At 43.6% G+C, this 17,173-nt stretch overlaps 1 protein-coding gene across 5 annotated transcripts in view; it reads right to left on the minus strand.

The window, feature by feature from the left end:
• Positions 1-1,374: 1,374 nt before the first annotated feature.
• LOC141272984 (uncharacterized) overlaps positions 1,375-17,173 on the minus strand; it is a 40,778-nt gene continuing 24,979 nt past the window's right edge. Inside the window, exons 3-10 of one of the 5 annotated variants that reach the window (XM_073684242.1) lie at positions 9,541-9,664; positions 9,366-9,442; positions 8,720-8,848; positions 8,416-8,604; positions 8,208-8,331; positions 7,034-7,119; positions 4,699-4,771; positions 1,375-2,826 (exon numbers count right to left, since the gene is read on the minus strand). In XM_073684242.1, coding sequence (XP_073540343.1) covers positions 1,496-2,826; positions 4,699-4,771; positions 7,034-7,119; positions 8,208-8,331; positions 8,416-8,604; positions 8,720-8,848; positions 9,366-9,442; positions 9,541-9,664 — 2,133 coding nt within the window. In that variant the 3' untranslated portion in view covers positions 1,375-1,495. The remainder of the gene's footprint in view (positions 2,827-4,698; positions 4,772-7,033; positions 7,120-8,207; positions 8,332-8,415; positions 8,605-8,719; positions 8,849-9,365; positions 9,443-9,540; positions 9,665-17,173) is intronic. The other 4 variants (XM_073684239.1, XM_073684238.1, XM_073684240.1 and 1 more) reach the window with 4 other exon arrangements.

Raw genomic sequence — 17,173 nt, forward strand, 5'->3', positions numbered from 1 at the left:
GCTTCTCCCTCACCTCTAATCGACAGCTTTCTGTGCAAACTGTACATGGGAAAAATGCTGCCAATCAGTGATGTGGGCGGGGTTATACAGAGCTCAGCATTCAGAGCTCAGTAAGTGACACATGGAATCAGGGTCTCTATCCCTAAATCACGCTGCTCTCAGATGGACTAGCAAAAACCTGATGACAAATTCCCTTAAAATTTTTAAAATCACTTTATTAAGCAATTAGGCTTCAGTACTGTAAAACTTGAATCTAAGTGGCTTCCAAACCACTGCTTCCTCCTTAGTCTACTTGTCTGCTGTTTCTGTACTCTGTTACTAAGCACTGGAAAGCCGAACTATGGCAGTGGAGGAGGAAGCGCCTTAGGAGTGTGCTCGCTCCCCTGCAAGGTATTCAGTTAAAGTATCTTTCGCTCAGCGCTCAGGAGATTCCTTCAATTTCAATAATGTAATGAAGCTCCAAAGCAGAAGCCATTTTATTTCTTCCATAACCAGGAATTTAATTTAATATATAACAGGGGTGGGGAACTTCCGGTCCCCGGGAATTAAACATTCTTTCCTATGGTGCATAGGCAAGATTCCCAGGGACAGCAGTGCTTGCGCTGGCAGGCCCATTTTGCCGACCCTTTAATTGCTTCTTACTCTGCGAGCGTGCACCCGCAGCATCCACTAATGAACGTTGTGGCACATGCAATGAAGGATTACGTCCTGATGTTGGCCAAGACCAGAATGTTCTTTGTGGGTGAAGTTAGCATGCTTTTCACTACCGTCCCTCAGAAGACAGCAGCCCCAGAATCTCCTATGTGATGTATATGCTCCTGACCCAGTATCTTCTATGTGCTGTATATGCTCCTGTGTCTCCTATGTGATGTATATGCTCTTGCCCCAATATCTCCTATGTGATGCATATGCTCCAGAGTCTCCAATATGATGTCTTTGAGTCTCCTATGTGACGATACAGAAGTCTCTGTGTCTCCTATGTGCTGTATACTGCAGACCTCCCAGTGCTTGAGTTCTATAAACGGAACATGAGCAGTGATGAATTTCCCCCTTTAATGAGACCTGCAGTGTATTATACATCTGTGTTCGGTACGAGTTACTGCTGCGATCAGTTCTTTACAAAACTTATCACAAAGAGTCAACTTTGCAATACACTGACACAGACCTCCAAATGGCCCTTGGCAGAGAAAAGGTTACCCTTCCCTGATATACAGTAGGGAAAATAAGTATTTGATACACTGCTAATTTTGCAAGTTTTCCCACCTACAAAGAATGGAGAGGTCTGTAATTTTTATCGTAGGTACATTTCAACTGTGAGAGACAGAATCTAAAAAAAAAATCCAGAAAATCACATTGTATGATTTTTACATAATTAATTAGCATTTTATTGCATGAAATAAGTAATTGTGTCCATTTAAATGTATAACGGACCCAGTTAACATAGTAATTGTGGTATAAAAATGTTTTGCTTGTAAAAATCCAAATAGATTTTCCATTAAAGTTTATGAGTCTTCTCATGTCGTCGAAGATTCCGTTTCTGCGCATAAGATTTTCCACATTCGCAACATAGAAATTGATTTTCGCATGTGTGAAATTTCTGATGTGCAATAAGCTCTGGTTTCCATGTGAAACCTCTTCCACAAATTAAACAGGAGAACGGCTTCTCAGTGAAGTGGATTCTCAGATGTCTCCTAAAATCAGATTTGTCTGCGTAGCGTCTCCCACATTCAGTGCAGGAAAATGGGGTCCCCCCATTGTGAATTTTCCGATGTTTGATAAGACCAGAATTCTCCCTGAATAGTTTACCACATTCAGAACAAGAATATGGTTTCTCCCCAGTGTGAATTCTCTGGTGTATTGAAAGAAGAGACTTGATGGCAAAACATTTCCCACAATCCGTACACAAAAAAGGCTTTTCCCCTGTGTGCGTTCTTTTATGCCGTGCAACTTCGGATTTGGTTGCAAATGGCTTTCCACAGAAGAGGCATGAAAATGGCTTCTCACCGGTGTGAATTCTCTGGTGTTGTGTGAGGGCCGATGAGTTGGTAAAACTTCTTCCACACTCAGGACAAGAAAATGGCTTTTCTCCCGTGTGAGTTCTTTGATGTAATACAAGATGAGTTCTGCGTGCAAAGCACTTCCCACACTCCGAGCAAGCATATGGTCTCTCTCCAGTGTGAACTCTCTCGTGTTGAACAAGTTTCGATTTGTGTGAAAACACTTTTCCGCACTCAGGGCATGAAAATGGCTTCTCTTTCGTGTGACTTCTCATATGTTCGATAAGACCGGCCCTTATCACAAACTGTTTTCCACATTCAGAACAGGAAAACAAATTGACCCCTGTGTGTATCCTTTGATGTATAACTAGACTAGACTTCTCGGCATAACTTTTTCCACACTCTGAACAAGAGAATGGCTTCTCTCCTGTGTGATTCCGCTCATGTCTTACAAGGTGATGTTTGTTTGTGAAGGATTTTCCGCAAGTAGAACAACGAAATGGCTTCTCACCCGTGTGAAGTCTCAGGTGCGTCACAAGATGACGTTTGTGAGCAAAACATTTCCCACACACAGAACAAGGAAATGGTTTTTCCCCGGTGTGAAATCGTTCATGTTCCACAAGGCTCGATCTATATGGAAACCATTTGCCACACTCGGAGCATGAAAATCTCTTTTTGATTGCATGAATTTTCTCATGTTCATCAAAACTAGCCTTATTCTCCAAACAAATGCCACAATCAGAACACCGAAACTCCACCTCGATGTGCGTTTTCTGATGTTTAATACTGTTCACATTCGCAGACATAGTCTTGATGTTGGGTTGACCTGCTGAATACACAAAAAAAATATTATTCAATACATTTTCCACTGATAAAAAAAATAAAATGTCAATGTCACCTACACTAGTCCTGTGCCACCTTTACCCTTCACAACTATTAGAATAGGCTTGCAATTCCCTCATTCTTCCTCACCGCCGCAGTGAGGTGCGCAGGAGTTTAAATAGGGGGATGAGGGTCAGTCGAGCATGTTTATCACTGCTCCATTCAAAGTCAATGGGGCTGACAGAAGCAGCCAAACTTTGTACTTGTCTGTCTCATTTAGACCCATAGATTCATTCAGCTTGACCACCATAACATCCAAATTCCTCCTCATCATAGTCATGCAGCAAGAAGAGCAAAAGGCGGACCTTTGTTCAAGTGATCGGTGGGGTTCTGAGCAGTGTAGCGGCTAGTGTTCCTACATTCATCATCCTTGGATAGGTGATGACTGTAAATTGTAGGGAAACCCTTTGGAGTAATTTCACACATTGCATATATTTTGCAGGGTATCTGCACATGTCACATGCAGAATTTTCTTGTAGATTTGATGCAGATTTCACCCTTTCTATTGGAAAGGTACAAATCTGCACAAAGAATTGACCTGCTGCAGATTTTCATATCCGCACTTGATGTTCACTTCTGAGCAAAAATTTTCAGCACAATGTAGATGAGATTAGTTGAAACCTAATACTTGTACTATTACATTGCATACTTTCTGCACACAAATCCGCACCCAATAAGCAGCATGTGAATTTAACTGTACAGCCTGTTATCTGTCACATATCTCAAGAGGGTTTAAATGGACGTACAGAAGACAAAAATCTCATCATAAATTGGTGTCATTGAGATATATGGCTGCTTGTGTCCAGAATAAGTTAAAAGATATGTGTAAGGTTTTTTTTCTCGTATATTTTCATCAGTGGTTGGTCAGTGTCCGTATTTATCACCATTGATTTTCTTGTATGCAAAAAAATAAAATAAAATGCAAAGGTTCTCCTACCCACTACAATGTTAAAAACGGACGGCAAACAGATTGTGCAAGGATGGCATCTGTGTGCTGCCGTGACACAGTCCCATAGACTTGTATGGGCGATTTTGATTTGTGATTCGGATCATAAACGGACATGATTCCATGTTTTTAGCAAACACATGGCCCGCAAAATTACACGGACCTGTGAACAGCCTCAAACTACAATGAGTGTGTATACTATATATGAAAAACCATGTATAGAATATGTATGTGAAAACGGATGTCCGACTGAGACCTTAGATGGGCTGAATGCTTGAAGTTTTTACAATCAGGCAATTAACTAATAAGAAAAATAATAATAAAATATGTCTCTAAGTCGGACCTGCACAACATCCTAATTAACCGATACAAATGTCAGATATGTATTACTAAAGTAGTAACTAGAATAACGTCAATCACCAGACCTGGCCACAGCCCGTCACAGATATGCTGAAATGATAATTAACTTATGAAAAAAAAACATTAAGAGCTTACTAAAATTTCAGAAAAAGGTTCCTCCAAATTGGTGATACTTTTAGTGTATATTCACACACCGTTTTTTTAACTTTACTTTTAAAACAGATTCTTTAGAGAAATCCATATAGAAAAGACTTCAAAACTCTTTGAATAAGTTTCCTTATTGTTTTTAATAAAAAAGAAGCTCCTATAGAGCCGATTTTTTCGACAGGCTATAACATCAATAGAAAGCTTAATCGAGTATCTGAAGCAGAATTCTACTCAAAATTGGAATACAAACTCTGTGTGAACGCACTCTTAGAAAAATTAGGCAATTACAATGTGAAATTATTTAGAATAAGGAGAATTTTCTGTCATTATACTCATCTGGGCTGATAGCATTAGGATAGTTCTCACCCTCATATTGCTGGCCAACCTCCAATTCTTCATCTTCTGGATCTTCAACTTTAATAATAATTATTTCTTCATACTATAAGAAGCAAAGAAGAAATTATACTGTGTAATTAAGGGTGATTGTCACCAATCTTCAGGAGCTCCTCAGTCACCTGACATCCTGTGTTCCTTCTTGGTTAACAGTTCGAACCAGCAGCATGGATGGGCCACTGTCCCGAGCAGTATGTGGCCAAATAAGGCACCTTTTCCTCAGCATCACCGGAGGAGCGCAGTGGCACTGAAGCTGGCATGGTCTGGGTCTAGCAATTCATCTAGTGCAGAACAGAAGTTACATGCTCTACACTATACATGTCAAACTCTGGCCCGCAGGGCGATTTTATTTGGCCCGCGACATCAGAACCACCACCCCAATGTGGGGCCATTATTCTGTATGAAGGACTATGTGGGGCCCATTATTCTGTATGGAGGACTATGTGGGGCACTGTATACTGTATGGAGGACTATGTGGGGCACTGTATACTGTATGGAGGACTATGCGGGGCCATTATTCTGTATGGAGGACTCTGCGGGGCCATTATACTGCATGGAGGACTATGCGGGGCCATTATTCTGTATGGAGGACTATGCGGGGCCATTATTCTGTATGGAAGACTATGCAGGGCCATTATACTGCATGGAGGACTATGCGGGGCCATTATTCTGTGTGGAGGACTATGTGGGGCCCATTATTCTGTATGGAGGACTATGTGGGGCCCATTATTCTGTATGGAGGACTATGTGGGGTCATTATACTGTATTTGGACTATGTGGGGCCCTGTATACTGTATGGAGGACTATGCGGGGCCATTATTCTGTATGGAGGACTATGCGGGGCCATTATTCTGTATGGAGGACTATGCGGGGCCATTATACTGCATGGAGGACTATGCGGGGCCATTATTCTGTATGGAGGACTATGTGGGGCCCATTAATCTGTATGGAGGACTATGTGGGGCCATTATACTGTATGGAAGACAATGCGGGGCCATTATTCTGTATGGAAGACAATGCGGGGCCATTATTCTGTATGGAGGACTATGCGGGGCCATTATTCTGTATGGAAGACAATGCGGGGCCATTATTCTGTATGGAGGACTATGCGGGGCCATTATTCTGTATGGAGGACTATGTGGGGCCCATTATTCTGTATGGAAGACTATGTGGGGCCCATTATTCTGCATGGAGGACTATGTGGGGCCCATTATTCTGCCTGGAGGACTATGTGGGGCCCATTATTCTGCATGGAGGACTATGTGGGGCCCATTATTCTGCATGGAGGACTATGTGGGGCCCATTATTCTGCATGGAGGACTATGTGGGGCCCATTATTCTGCATGGAGGACTATGTGGGGCCCACTATTCTGCATGGAGGACTATGTGGGGCCCATTATTCTGCATGGAGGACTATGTGGGGCCCATTATTCTGCATGGAGGACTATGTGGGGCCCATTATTCTGCATGGAGGACTATGTGGGGCCCATTATTCTGCATGGAGGACTATGTGGGGCCCATTTTACTGTATATTGGTTGGCCTGCGACTTTTTCCAGGTTTTTCATTTTGGCCCTCTGTGTGTTTGAGTTTGACATCCCTGCTCTGCACCAAAGATCTTATAAGCGCTGTGCTCCTTGCCTAGGAGACCAGCCACCACTTATAGACTGTGGTAACCTAGGCAACAAACACTAAACAATACAATTAAAAATCCCTCTGCTCTTCAGAACAAGAAAATTGTTTTTACAACAACTTTGAAATTTCAAGATAACGAAGGCCTTTGATAGTTGAATGATTTTAGCTAAAATATCAACTAATACATGCGTTTTTTCATCTTTGTGGGATGCAACCAGACACTATAGTTTTGTGGGGAAAAAGAAGGTGCTTGTTCTTTTGGGTGCATTACGTAGTGCTGGGCAGACTGCCTGATCCAATAGCATGGGCATTACCAATAGGTGCCGGGATGGTACAGTACATACATTTGTGTGATGGGCACCTTACACAAGCCTTATCGGTCTGCTTTTATTATACTAAGCCCCTCATGAATGGTAGGTGTTTGAGTGATTGTTCATCAGTATTTTGCCCCTTTACTGCCTCCGCCTTTTATTCAGGGGCCCAACTTCATTCTGCAGCATATTAGTTATGTGACATGGTATTGGTATGTATGGCTCTTTTTTCTGTAATTTTTTTGATTTGATGTCCTTCTCATTGAATAACTTTACAATGTTAGCCATTTATAACATTGATAAAATAAAAAAATGTGAAGTCTACATTTAAAGGGTTTGTTTGTTTTGTTTAAGTTCTATTTACCTGGTTCTGCAAGTCCTCTTCTGAACAATCCTGGACACGCAGAGTGCTGGGATGTCTCTCGTGTGAATTTGTCTTCCATGGTCCATCTAAAAGAAACAATGACTAAATGTATGTACAATCAGACGATGCGGTTACCAGAGTGACCTTCAGGCTGAGTTCACACGATGCGTTTTTAATGCGTTTCCGCGGCGTTTTTGCAGTTGCGTAAACGCATTAAAAACGCATGGTAGAAGGGCAGCAATGTTCCCCAATTGAAATCCGCATGTGCTGTGCCCATGATGCGGATTTTTACGCAGCGTAAACGCTGCGCTCAAAACTCCGCAGCATGTCAATTAATTTTGCGGAAACGCTGCTCTTTTGCCGCCATTGACTTGCATTAGACCGCATGGAATCCGCATCACTGTATATGTTGATGCGCTTTTCATGCGGTCTAATGTGCGGATAGTACCCGGGTGTGGATGAGAGGACTCTCATCCAGACCCAGGTACCATTAAAAAAAAAAAGAATAAAAAAAAAAAAATATATATATATATATATATATATATATATATATATATATATATATATATATATATATATATATATATATATATATATATATATATATATATATATACACACACTCACCTTCTGACGGCCCGCGCAGCGCTCCTGCTTGGTTCCCGGCACTTCGGGGTTGAATGAAGAAGGACCTTCGCTGACGTCAGAGTCATGTGACGGGTCACGTGGCGCTGACGTCGGCAGGTCCTAAAGTCTTCACTGCAGGCAGCCGGGACCGAGCGAAGCAGGACACCGGGGGCCATCAGAGGGTAAAGTATATATTTATTTTTTGACATTCACACACACTATATAAATCCATGTCGGTTGCATGGATTTATATAGTGTGACCAAGTTGTCAAGCACTTTTCCAAGTGATGCTAAAATCGCTTGGGAAGCGCTTGATAACCCGCATACAGAAATGCATGAAAAAACGCTTGACAAACGCTTCTACCTGGCTGGAAAAACGCATGTACAATCCACATGTACAATCCGCATGTACAATCCGCATGTACAATCCGCATGCGTTTTTTTCTGCCAGGGAGATGCAGAAATGCTCAGGAAAAAATCCTGAGCATTTCTGCATCGTGTGCACATACCCTCAAGACTCTCTTTTTACCATAAAGTCTCCTCTTACCTGCTGATGTGAGAAGCTGGTGGTCCTCCATCATGACGTCCTTGTACAGATTATTGTGTCCGTCTATATACTCCCACTCCTCCATGGAGAAATGGACAGTGACATCCTGACACCTTATAGGAACCTGACACACAATGATACATCATCATCCAGACACATCATCCCTTGTGTTCCTGTATAATGTCCCAGTATTCCCAGCAGCGCTCACCTCTCCAGTCAGCAGCTCAATCATCTTGTTGGTGAGGTCCAGGATCTTCTGATCATTGTGTTTCTCAGATATCAGTGAGTGAGGTGGAGGCTCCATGATGGGGCTCCGGCTCCTGCTCCATTCTCCAGACACACGTTGACAGCTTCTGGGTGTCACATATTCTCCAGATGTCTTCACCGCTGTATAATCCTGTGTATGAAGACAAACATTAATGAATAATACTATGTATTTCCAGCATTACATCTACAGTCATGTACCTGTTTTATCAATAGGCATAAGAAAGGCATCATGTCTCACAATTCACCTCTCCAGATAGCTGCTGGAAGACCTCCCGAATAAGGCTTAGTAACGTCTCAGTCATGCCATCAGCATGTTTTTCAGTAACAAGTAATATATCTGGTTTCATTGAGATTGGAAGACTCCAAAGTGGCTTCTGTGAAGGTAAAAGAAGAAAACAGCTATTAGTCTGGAGCCATCATTCACTGCTATTGACTATGTTATAACATTCCAGTTCGCTGACGTTATGGGATATCCACAGCATCAACAACATCTTCAATGTCTAAGAAATAAAATATTGTAAGGAAATGGCTACTAGACCTCTTTGATCCAAACAACAAACTGACCACTAAATACGTCTTACCCCAAAACAATGGTCACCAGATCACAATCATTCCCAGGCAGAGAGGATATTGGACTTTACTGATACAAGCAAGGGATTAAAGGATTTTCAGGTCCAGATATGCAGGAAGTACAATATAGGGAATCCTAATTGTGTGCAGTATACACACTGGTGGGATTCTTTCACAGATCCAGCGGTCGTTTTTTTGGCCACTTACGTTTGATTGGCACACTAATGATCACATAATTGCTGCTTTTTCTTCCACTTCTCTCAGTGCACCATCAAAAAAATGTCTGAATTATGGTATTTCGTGAACCTCAGCTCCATGTACCTGATGATCCTGTGCACAATCCGGGGAATACAGAGGACTAGGACATCTCTCTGGTGAACTTCTCACACTGGATCCATCTGTAGGAAGCACATACTGTGGTTGAATTCATTGTTTATTGGTGATAATCAAAGAATTGGGGTATTCAGCTGATCTTCAAAACTGCTCTTCTTCTTACCCGGTAAAGTTGGAGGCTGGTGGTCCTCCATAATGACGTCTTTGTACAGATCCTTGTGCTCTCCTATATACTCCCACTCCTCCATGGAGAAATGGACAGTGACATCCTGACACCTTATAGGAACCTGACACATAATGATACAGTCATCATCCAGACACATTAAGGGGAGTCTGTCGCATAAACATTTATAGAGCACATAATTAAATCATATTTTACTATAGTTTCACTTAATATTTTATTAAAAATCAACTTTTTTTTATATGCAAATGAGGGTGCCTCAGTGTACCCTTGGCGTGGCTTAAGACTTGGTGCACGGTCTCACCCTCCTATTTGCATGATAAAGCCGTTACCTTATGGTGATTGACATGTCTCTGATGCTGAGAGTAAACGCTGTGTCATATCATTTCACGAGTCAGCGCACTGACACTGAATGAGAGTGGCGGAGCATTCACAGTATTCGTGCGGACATGCCCACAATGTGGCTAATGACAAGACTCCTAAGGGGACTATTAAATAAAGTAAAAAAATTGTTTTAAAAAGTATTAGAAAAAAAAAACACAAAAAGTTTAAATCACCCCCCTTGCTCCGCTAAAAATAACACAATAAAAAAAAAAATAGAATTAGACTTACCGGTAATTCGGTTTCTAATAACCCACCACGACAACACACAGGAGGATGTCACCCCACCCTAATAGGGACAGGAAATACGAAGAGGTTTAAATAGCCCCTCCCACATCCTCCCTCCAGTGTTATTACATAGGACCACAAGATTATAGATGCTTCAAATTAATTTTATTTCTACTGATCAAGCTGTCGTAGAAACAATAAGCGAGGGGGAGGGAATTACCCGTGCTGTCGTGGTGGGTTATTAGAAACCGAATTACCAGTAAGTCTAATTCTATTTTCTCTAATAACCCCCCACGACAGCACACAGGAGGTATACCAAAGATATACTAGGGAGGGACAATAGCATGAAGGACCTGCCTTCCGAAGGCTAAATCTCCAACAGACATTAGGTCTAGTCTGTAGTGTTTGGAGAAAGTATGAATTGAGGACCATGTGACAGCTCTGCAAATCTGTTTGATGGATGCGCTGGCTTTTTCAGCCCAGGAGACAGATATCGCCATTGTAGAATGGGCCTTGAGCTTTGCTGGAGGAGGTAGATCCTGGATCTGGTAAGCCTCTGTAATCGCCCTCTTAATCCAGTTGGCTATTGTGGATTTTGCGGTTTTCTTTCCTCTGTTTGGACCTTGTGTATGGACAAATAGGTTCTTGGCTTTCCTTCCTTCTTCTGTTTCCTGAAGATAGTGCAGTACTATTCTCCGAACGTCCAGAGTGTGGAATTCCATCTCTTTTTTGTCTTTTGGGTTGTCATAAAAAGATGGAAGGATTATCTCCTGAGATCAGCGGAAATTTGAGACCACCTTAGGTAGAAATGAAGGGTCAAGTTGGAAAATTAGACGATCTTCCAGGATTCTCAGGTAGGGTTTGTTGACCGAAAGGGCCTGTAGTTCACACACTCTTCTGGCTGTAGTTATTGCCACCAGGAAAGCCGTTTTCCAGGTCAGCCTGTCCAGTGTTATGGTTGATAAGGGCTCAAAAGGTGGAAGGGTTAACCCTTTCAGAACAATGTTAAGGTCCCAGGGGGGAACCAGGTCTGTTACTCTAGGGTGGATGCGGGTGGCTGCTGTCATAAATCTTCTCACCCACTGAAGTTCCGCTAGTCTTTGATCGAAGTATGAACTTAACACTGCTACCTGGACCTTAAGAGTACTAGGTCTGAGACATTTGTCCAGACCTTCTTGTTAAAAGTCTAGAATCTGAGCCACATCAGCCCTATGAAGGTCTGGGCGAGTGGGTGCACACCACCTTAAGAAGGTTTTCCAGATCTTATGGTAAATGGTGTTCGTTACAGGTTTCCTGCTCTTCTGGGGAGTTTTGATGACTTTCTCTGAGACACCTCTTGTTTTTAATATCAGGAATTCAGAAGCCAGGCAGTTAGGTGTAGTCTCTCGGGATCCGGATAGTGAATCGGTCCCTGGAGAAGGAGATGCTTGATGGGAGGAAGGATTAGAGGGCTCTCCACACTCAGACTGGTTAACGTTCCGAACCAACTTCTTTTTGGCCAGCGAGGGCCCACTAGGATCACTCTGGTCCCTTTGGTCCTTATCTTCTGTAAGGTTTTTGAAAGGATAGGTAGTGGGGGAAAGGCATGCGCTAGTTTGAACTCCCATTTGTAAGCGAATGCGTCCACGCCCAGGCAAGGGCCGTTTGGATCCAGGGAGAAATATTGAGGTACTTTCGCATTCTGGTGTCCGGCGAAGAGATCTACCTCTGGATAGCCCCATCTCTCAACTAACATATGGAAGACATCTGGGTTTAGGCTCCACTCTCCTGGATGAATCTTTGTTCTGCTTAAGGAGTCGGCCTGCATATTGACTGAACCTTTGATATGAAGAGCCAACAAGGATAGAAGATGTTCTTCGGCCCAAGAGAATTTTCTTGCTGAGATTGCTTTTAAGCTTTCGTATCTTGTGCCCCCTTGATGACGAAGGTGGGCTACCGTGGTGATACTGTCTGAAAATATCTGAATGTGAGATTTCTGGACCAGAGGCTCTGCTGCTCTGAGAACTTCCTCTACGGCCTTTAGTTCTCTGAAATTTGATGAGTGTTGGCTCACCTCTTTGGTCCATATACCCTGGAATAGCTCTTGGGAGACCATGGCTCCCCATCCCTTTTCGCTGGCATCCACCTTTATGGTTACCAGCGGATTCTGGATCCATGGTACTCCTCTGTTCAGATTTTTTCCATTCAGCCACCAGAATAGAGAAGTTCTTACTAGTGGTGGTATAGGGATTCTCCTGTTCAGAGACTGTGGGGATCCGTCCCATTTCGTAAGGATGTGGGTCTGTAATGTTCGGGTATGCGCCTGAGCCCAGGCCTCCATCTGAATACAGGATGTCATAGACCCGAGGACCGACATGGCGTCTCTTAATGATACTGATCTTCTGCTTCTTAGGACATTGATTTTTGCTTTTATCATGACCTGTTTTTGTTTGGGCAGGAATGACATCTGGCTGTGGGAATCCAATAGTACTCCTAGAAATGTTTTTTGTCATGGAGGGAACCAGCTCTGATTTTTTTCTGGTTCACTAACCAGCCCAGAGACTATAGGATCTGAGTGGTCAACTGTAGATGTTCTCGGAGTACTTGTATTGAGGGCCCTATTAATAACAGGCCGTCGAGGTATGGTACTATTGAAATGTTCTGACCCCTGATAAAAGCCATGACTTCTCCCATGACTATTGTAAATATTCGCGGGGCTGATGAAATTCCAAATGGGAGAACATTGAATTGATAGTGGACTATTTGATCCCCCTGAGCCACTGCGAATCTTAGGAACCTCCGGTGAAGTGGATGTATGGGATGTGGTAATATGCATCCTGGAGGTCGATTGTGGCCATGACATGGTCCTGTCCTATCAGGGGGACTGTCGACCTGATGGATTCCATCTTGAATCGTTGGTAGTGGGTATACTGATTCAGTGGCCTTAGACTGATTATAACTTGGTGTGAGCCATTTGTTTTTTTTATTAGGAAGAGTCTGGAATAATGTCCTGTGCCTATCTCTCTTGTAGGAACCAGGGATATTACCCCTGAGGACAATAGGTCTGTAAGACCGGATATCAGGGTGGCCTGACGACTCTGAGAGGAGAGCGGTGTTAACCTTATCCTCTCTGGAGGATAGGAGGAGAAATTTATTTTTTACTCCGAACTCGACAACCCTCAGGACCCATGGGTCTGAGTAGATTTCTTTCCACTGAGGGAGAAAATTCGCGATGCGGCCCCCGACTGTCCTGATGTCATGGTCTGTTCTGACGTTGGTTTTGGGAGAGAAAAATACTTTTGCCTCCTCTACCTTTTGGGTAGCTCCATCGTCCTGTTTTGCCTTTACCCCTATATTGAGGGGTCTGCTCTTGGGAGGGACGAAAAGGCCTCTTCCTCACATTCCTAGGTTTCGGGAGGGCCTTCTTGTTGTCTGAGGCCTTCTCTAGAAGATCATCTAGGGCTAGCCCGAACATGTATTTCCCCTTAAAGGGGATGGAACATAACTTCATTTTTGATGCCACGTCGCCGTTCCAGGATTTCAACCATAGGGCCCTTCTTACAGAGTTTGATAGCCCAGATGCTCTTGCCGCCACTCTCACGGATTCTGCAGAGGCGTCTTGCTAAAAACCCCGTAGCTTTCTGTAGAAGCGGTAGGGATGCCAAGATGTCTTCTCTGGGGGTGCCTGAAACTAAGTGTTCCTCCAGTTGATCTAGCCAACGAGCCATTGATCGAGCTATGCCCGTAGAGACTGCGTAGGTGCTTAAGAGTGTTGCCAAGGTCTCCCAGGATTTTCGGAGTAGTCCCTCCATTTTGCATTCCAAGGGGTCTTTTAATTGAGAGGAATCTTCAAAGGGCAGTGTGGTTTTCTTTGCTACTCATGCAATTTGGATATCCACTCTTGGGCCTTCAGACCAGTATTCTGCCGTCTCATTGTCTACAGGAAATCTATCCCTTAATTCTGTAGGGGTATTTAATCTCTTTTCTGGAGATTCCCACTTCTCTAAGACTAAGTCCTTAATACTCTGGTGTATAGGGAACACCAATTATTTCCTGGAACGTAGCCCCCCAAACATCTAATCCTGTACTGTTTGGGGCACTTTTTCTTCCTCGACCTCCATAGTTCTCCTTACTGCCATGAGGAGTTCCTCCAAACTATCTGATGGAAAATAATATCTCTCTCGTTGGGAGTTATCAGGGGTTGGACTTAGTTCACCTTCCTCTGGAAGATCGTCCGAGATATATATCTCCTCTTGAGAGTCTTCCTCCCCTCCCTCTGGCGGGCTAATCTTCCTCTTTTTGGCTGCTGAGGGAGTAGATGTAGAACCCCGACTAGGTGAGGGCATAGGGAGAGAGGCCGAGGCGAAGGAGGATTTGATCTCCTGACGTACAATCCCCTTTATCTCCTCCATTAAGGAAGGTTGTTCCTGCCTGATAATCTTCTCCGTACAGTCCTTGCATAGGGGCTTTCTATGGGAGGATGATAGTTTTTTTTGTACAGATGGGACATCTGCGTGACGCTTTAACTTTTTCTCCAGATGCAGGTTCCTTGTCCCCCTACAAGAGAGGGGAGAAGGGGAGGGGAGTTATAATCACTATTTCCTGGACTACCAGTGCCATACTTACTGGGACCGGACCGACGCTGGGCTCTACAGATGCAGAGCGAGAAGCTTCAACAGACATGGGTTTTGTCCTACCTGTAGATGTCTTCCTGCCCAGGGCTCCTTTTATTGGCGACCGGACCAGCGCCTCCCTCTGTTTAGAGGGCTCCTCCCCCGGTATCCAGGTGAAGATTTCTGATCACGGGCAGCATTCCGCTCTTCTTCCCCCATAGCTTTTTGATGCGGTTCAAAGTGGAATGCAAACTGCCGGAACTGATGTCATCATTCACCGCCCGGCGTCCGACGTCACTTCCAGCGCCACAGCGTGCGCTCCACATCCGGGAGCCGGCATCGTCCGCACATCCAGAGGGGGAGAGGAGTAGGAGATGGACCGGAGAGCTCAGAGAGGCCTACGGTCAGAAGATCTTGCAGACCTTGCCCGAGAGCGCGGACTGCAGGAGGGGGTCCTGAATCCGGAGGAGACGGGAGCAGCGCCCTGAGGAGGAGAGGTAAAGATCGCTCGATCTTCTGCTGCCCGGCTAGTAGCTTTCCCCCAGTGCCTGTCGCCAGCCCAGCACACCGGGGATGACCTCTTCATCCCTGATAGGGACAGGAAATAACACTGGAGGGAGGATGTGGGAGGGGCTATTTAAACCTCTTTGTATTTCCTGTCCCTATTAGGGTGGGGTTACATCCTGTGTGCTGTCATGGGGGGTTATTAGAGAAAATACATATTTGGTATCGCTGCGTTCAGAAATGTCTGATCTATCAAAATATAAAGTAAATTAATCTGATCGGTAAAATGAGAAATAATTTCAAAACACCAGAATTAAATTTTTTTGGTCGCTGCAAATTTGCAATAATGCAATAACAGGCGATCAAAACATTGTATCTACCCCAAAATGGTATCAATAAAAAACGTCAGCTCTGGGCTTTGCTGGTACTGTAAAACACAGCTGAAAATTTGCATAAAAAAAGCATTGAATAAAAGCCTAGTGTAAACATAGCCTTAGGGTATGTGCACACGTTGAGTATTTGATATCAGAAATTTCTGCAACGTTTCTGCATCTCTTGGCAGCAAAAACACTGTGGAAAAACCGCAAGCTTTCACATGCGTTTTTTTATGCGTTTTTGTACAGCAATGAATGCTTTTTGGAGCTAAATAAAGATATTTGAAAAACGAAACGTGTAACATCGCTTTAACCCTTGGATTACTGTTGGACCTGGGGTGTGTATATTGGGTTAATTTAAATGATTAAAGAATGTGTCTGTTTTATTTAAATTAAAGTGTGTTATTCTCGTGTGTGTGTTTATTTAACTCTTTACTTACAGGCATAGTAATGAGGGTGTCTGGCTGACAACTATTCATTATTACACCTATGGCTTGGTATCAGCAACACCTAATCCCATTACCCCAATGCAACTGCACCAGGGCATCGGAAAGAGCCCGGGCTAAGTGTCAGAATTGGGACTTCAAATATGAAGTACCATTTCTCGGGCAGCTGAAGGCTGATATTTTTAGCCTAGGAAGGTGCCATTAGGCCACCATGTTCCCTGGCTATTAATAACAGCTCACAGCTGTTTGGTTAGCCTTTACTGGCTAGATTTCAGGGGGACACCAGAAAAAAATTGACGCAGGGTCTCTTATACAATTTTAGCAGCAAAGGCTATGCAGACAGCTGCGGGTTGTTATAAATAGCTAGGGAAGCGACCATGAATACAGGCCCCCTCCGAGGCTAATAACATCAGCCTTTAGCTGCCCCAGAAATGGTGCATCAATAAGATGTGCCAAATCTGGCACTAGGCTTTGGCTCTTCCCATTTGCTCTGGTGCGGTGGCAAGTGGGGTAATATAGGGTTGGAGTTAATGTCAGCTCACATGAAGCCCAGGCTAGTAATGGAGGGCATCTATAAAACATCCCCATTACTAACCCCATAGTAAAAGTTTTTAAATAAAGACACAGCAAGAATAAAATCCTTTATTTTAAATAAAAGTCCACACCATTTTTTTACACATTTATTTAAAAATAAACAGTTATACTCACCTAACGCCCAATCCTCTGAAGCTATTGTCCCCTGTAAAAACAGAAAATAAAAAAGCAACCTTATACTCACCTAATGCCCAATCCATTTGAAGCCATTGTCACCTGTAAAAAAAACTAATAATGAACAACCATATCCCTTACCTGTCTGAAGTGATGAAATAATCCATACAGTCTCACGAGGATCTGGATTAGTTGTAGTCACATGAGCAGTCACTCATGTGACTGCTCTACAGGACAGTTGGCTACACACTGACACAGGAAAGTAATCGCTCCTGTGTCAGTGCATAGCACTGAGATGCCATGAGAGAGGTCACAGGAGTTCATCAGCTGATGATCCCCGGTGATCTCACTTATGGCAGCTCAGCACTATACACTGCGGGAG

This window comes from Phyllobates terribilis, unplaced genomic scaffold (assembly GCF_046119375.1).
Source record: "Phyllobates terribilis strain yellow unplaced genomic scaffold, ASM4611937v1 Scaffold_5__5_contigs__length_657084704, whole genome shotgun sequence".
Classification (NCBI taxonomy): Eukaryota; Metazoa; Chordata; class Amphibia; order Anura; family Dendrobatidae; genus Phyllobates; species Phyllobates terribilis.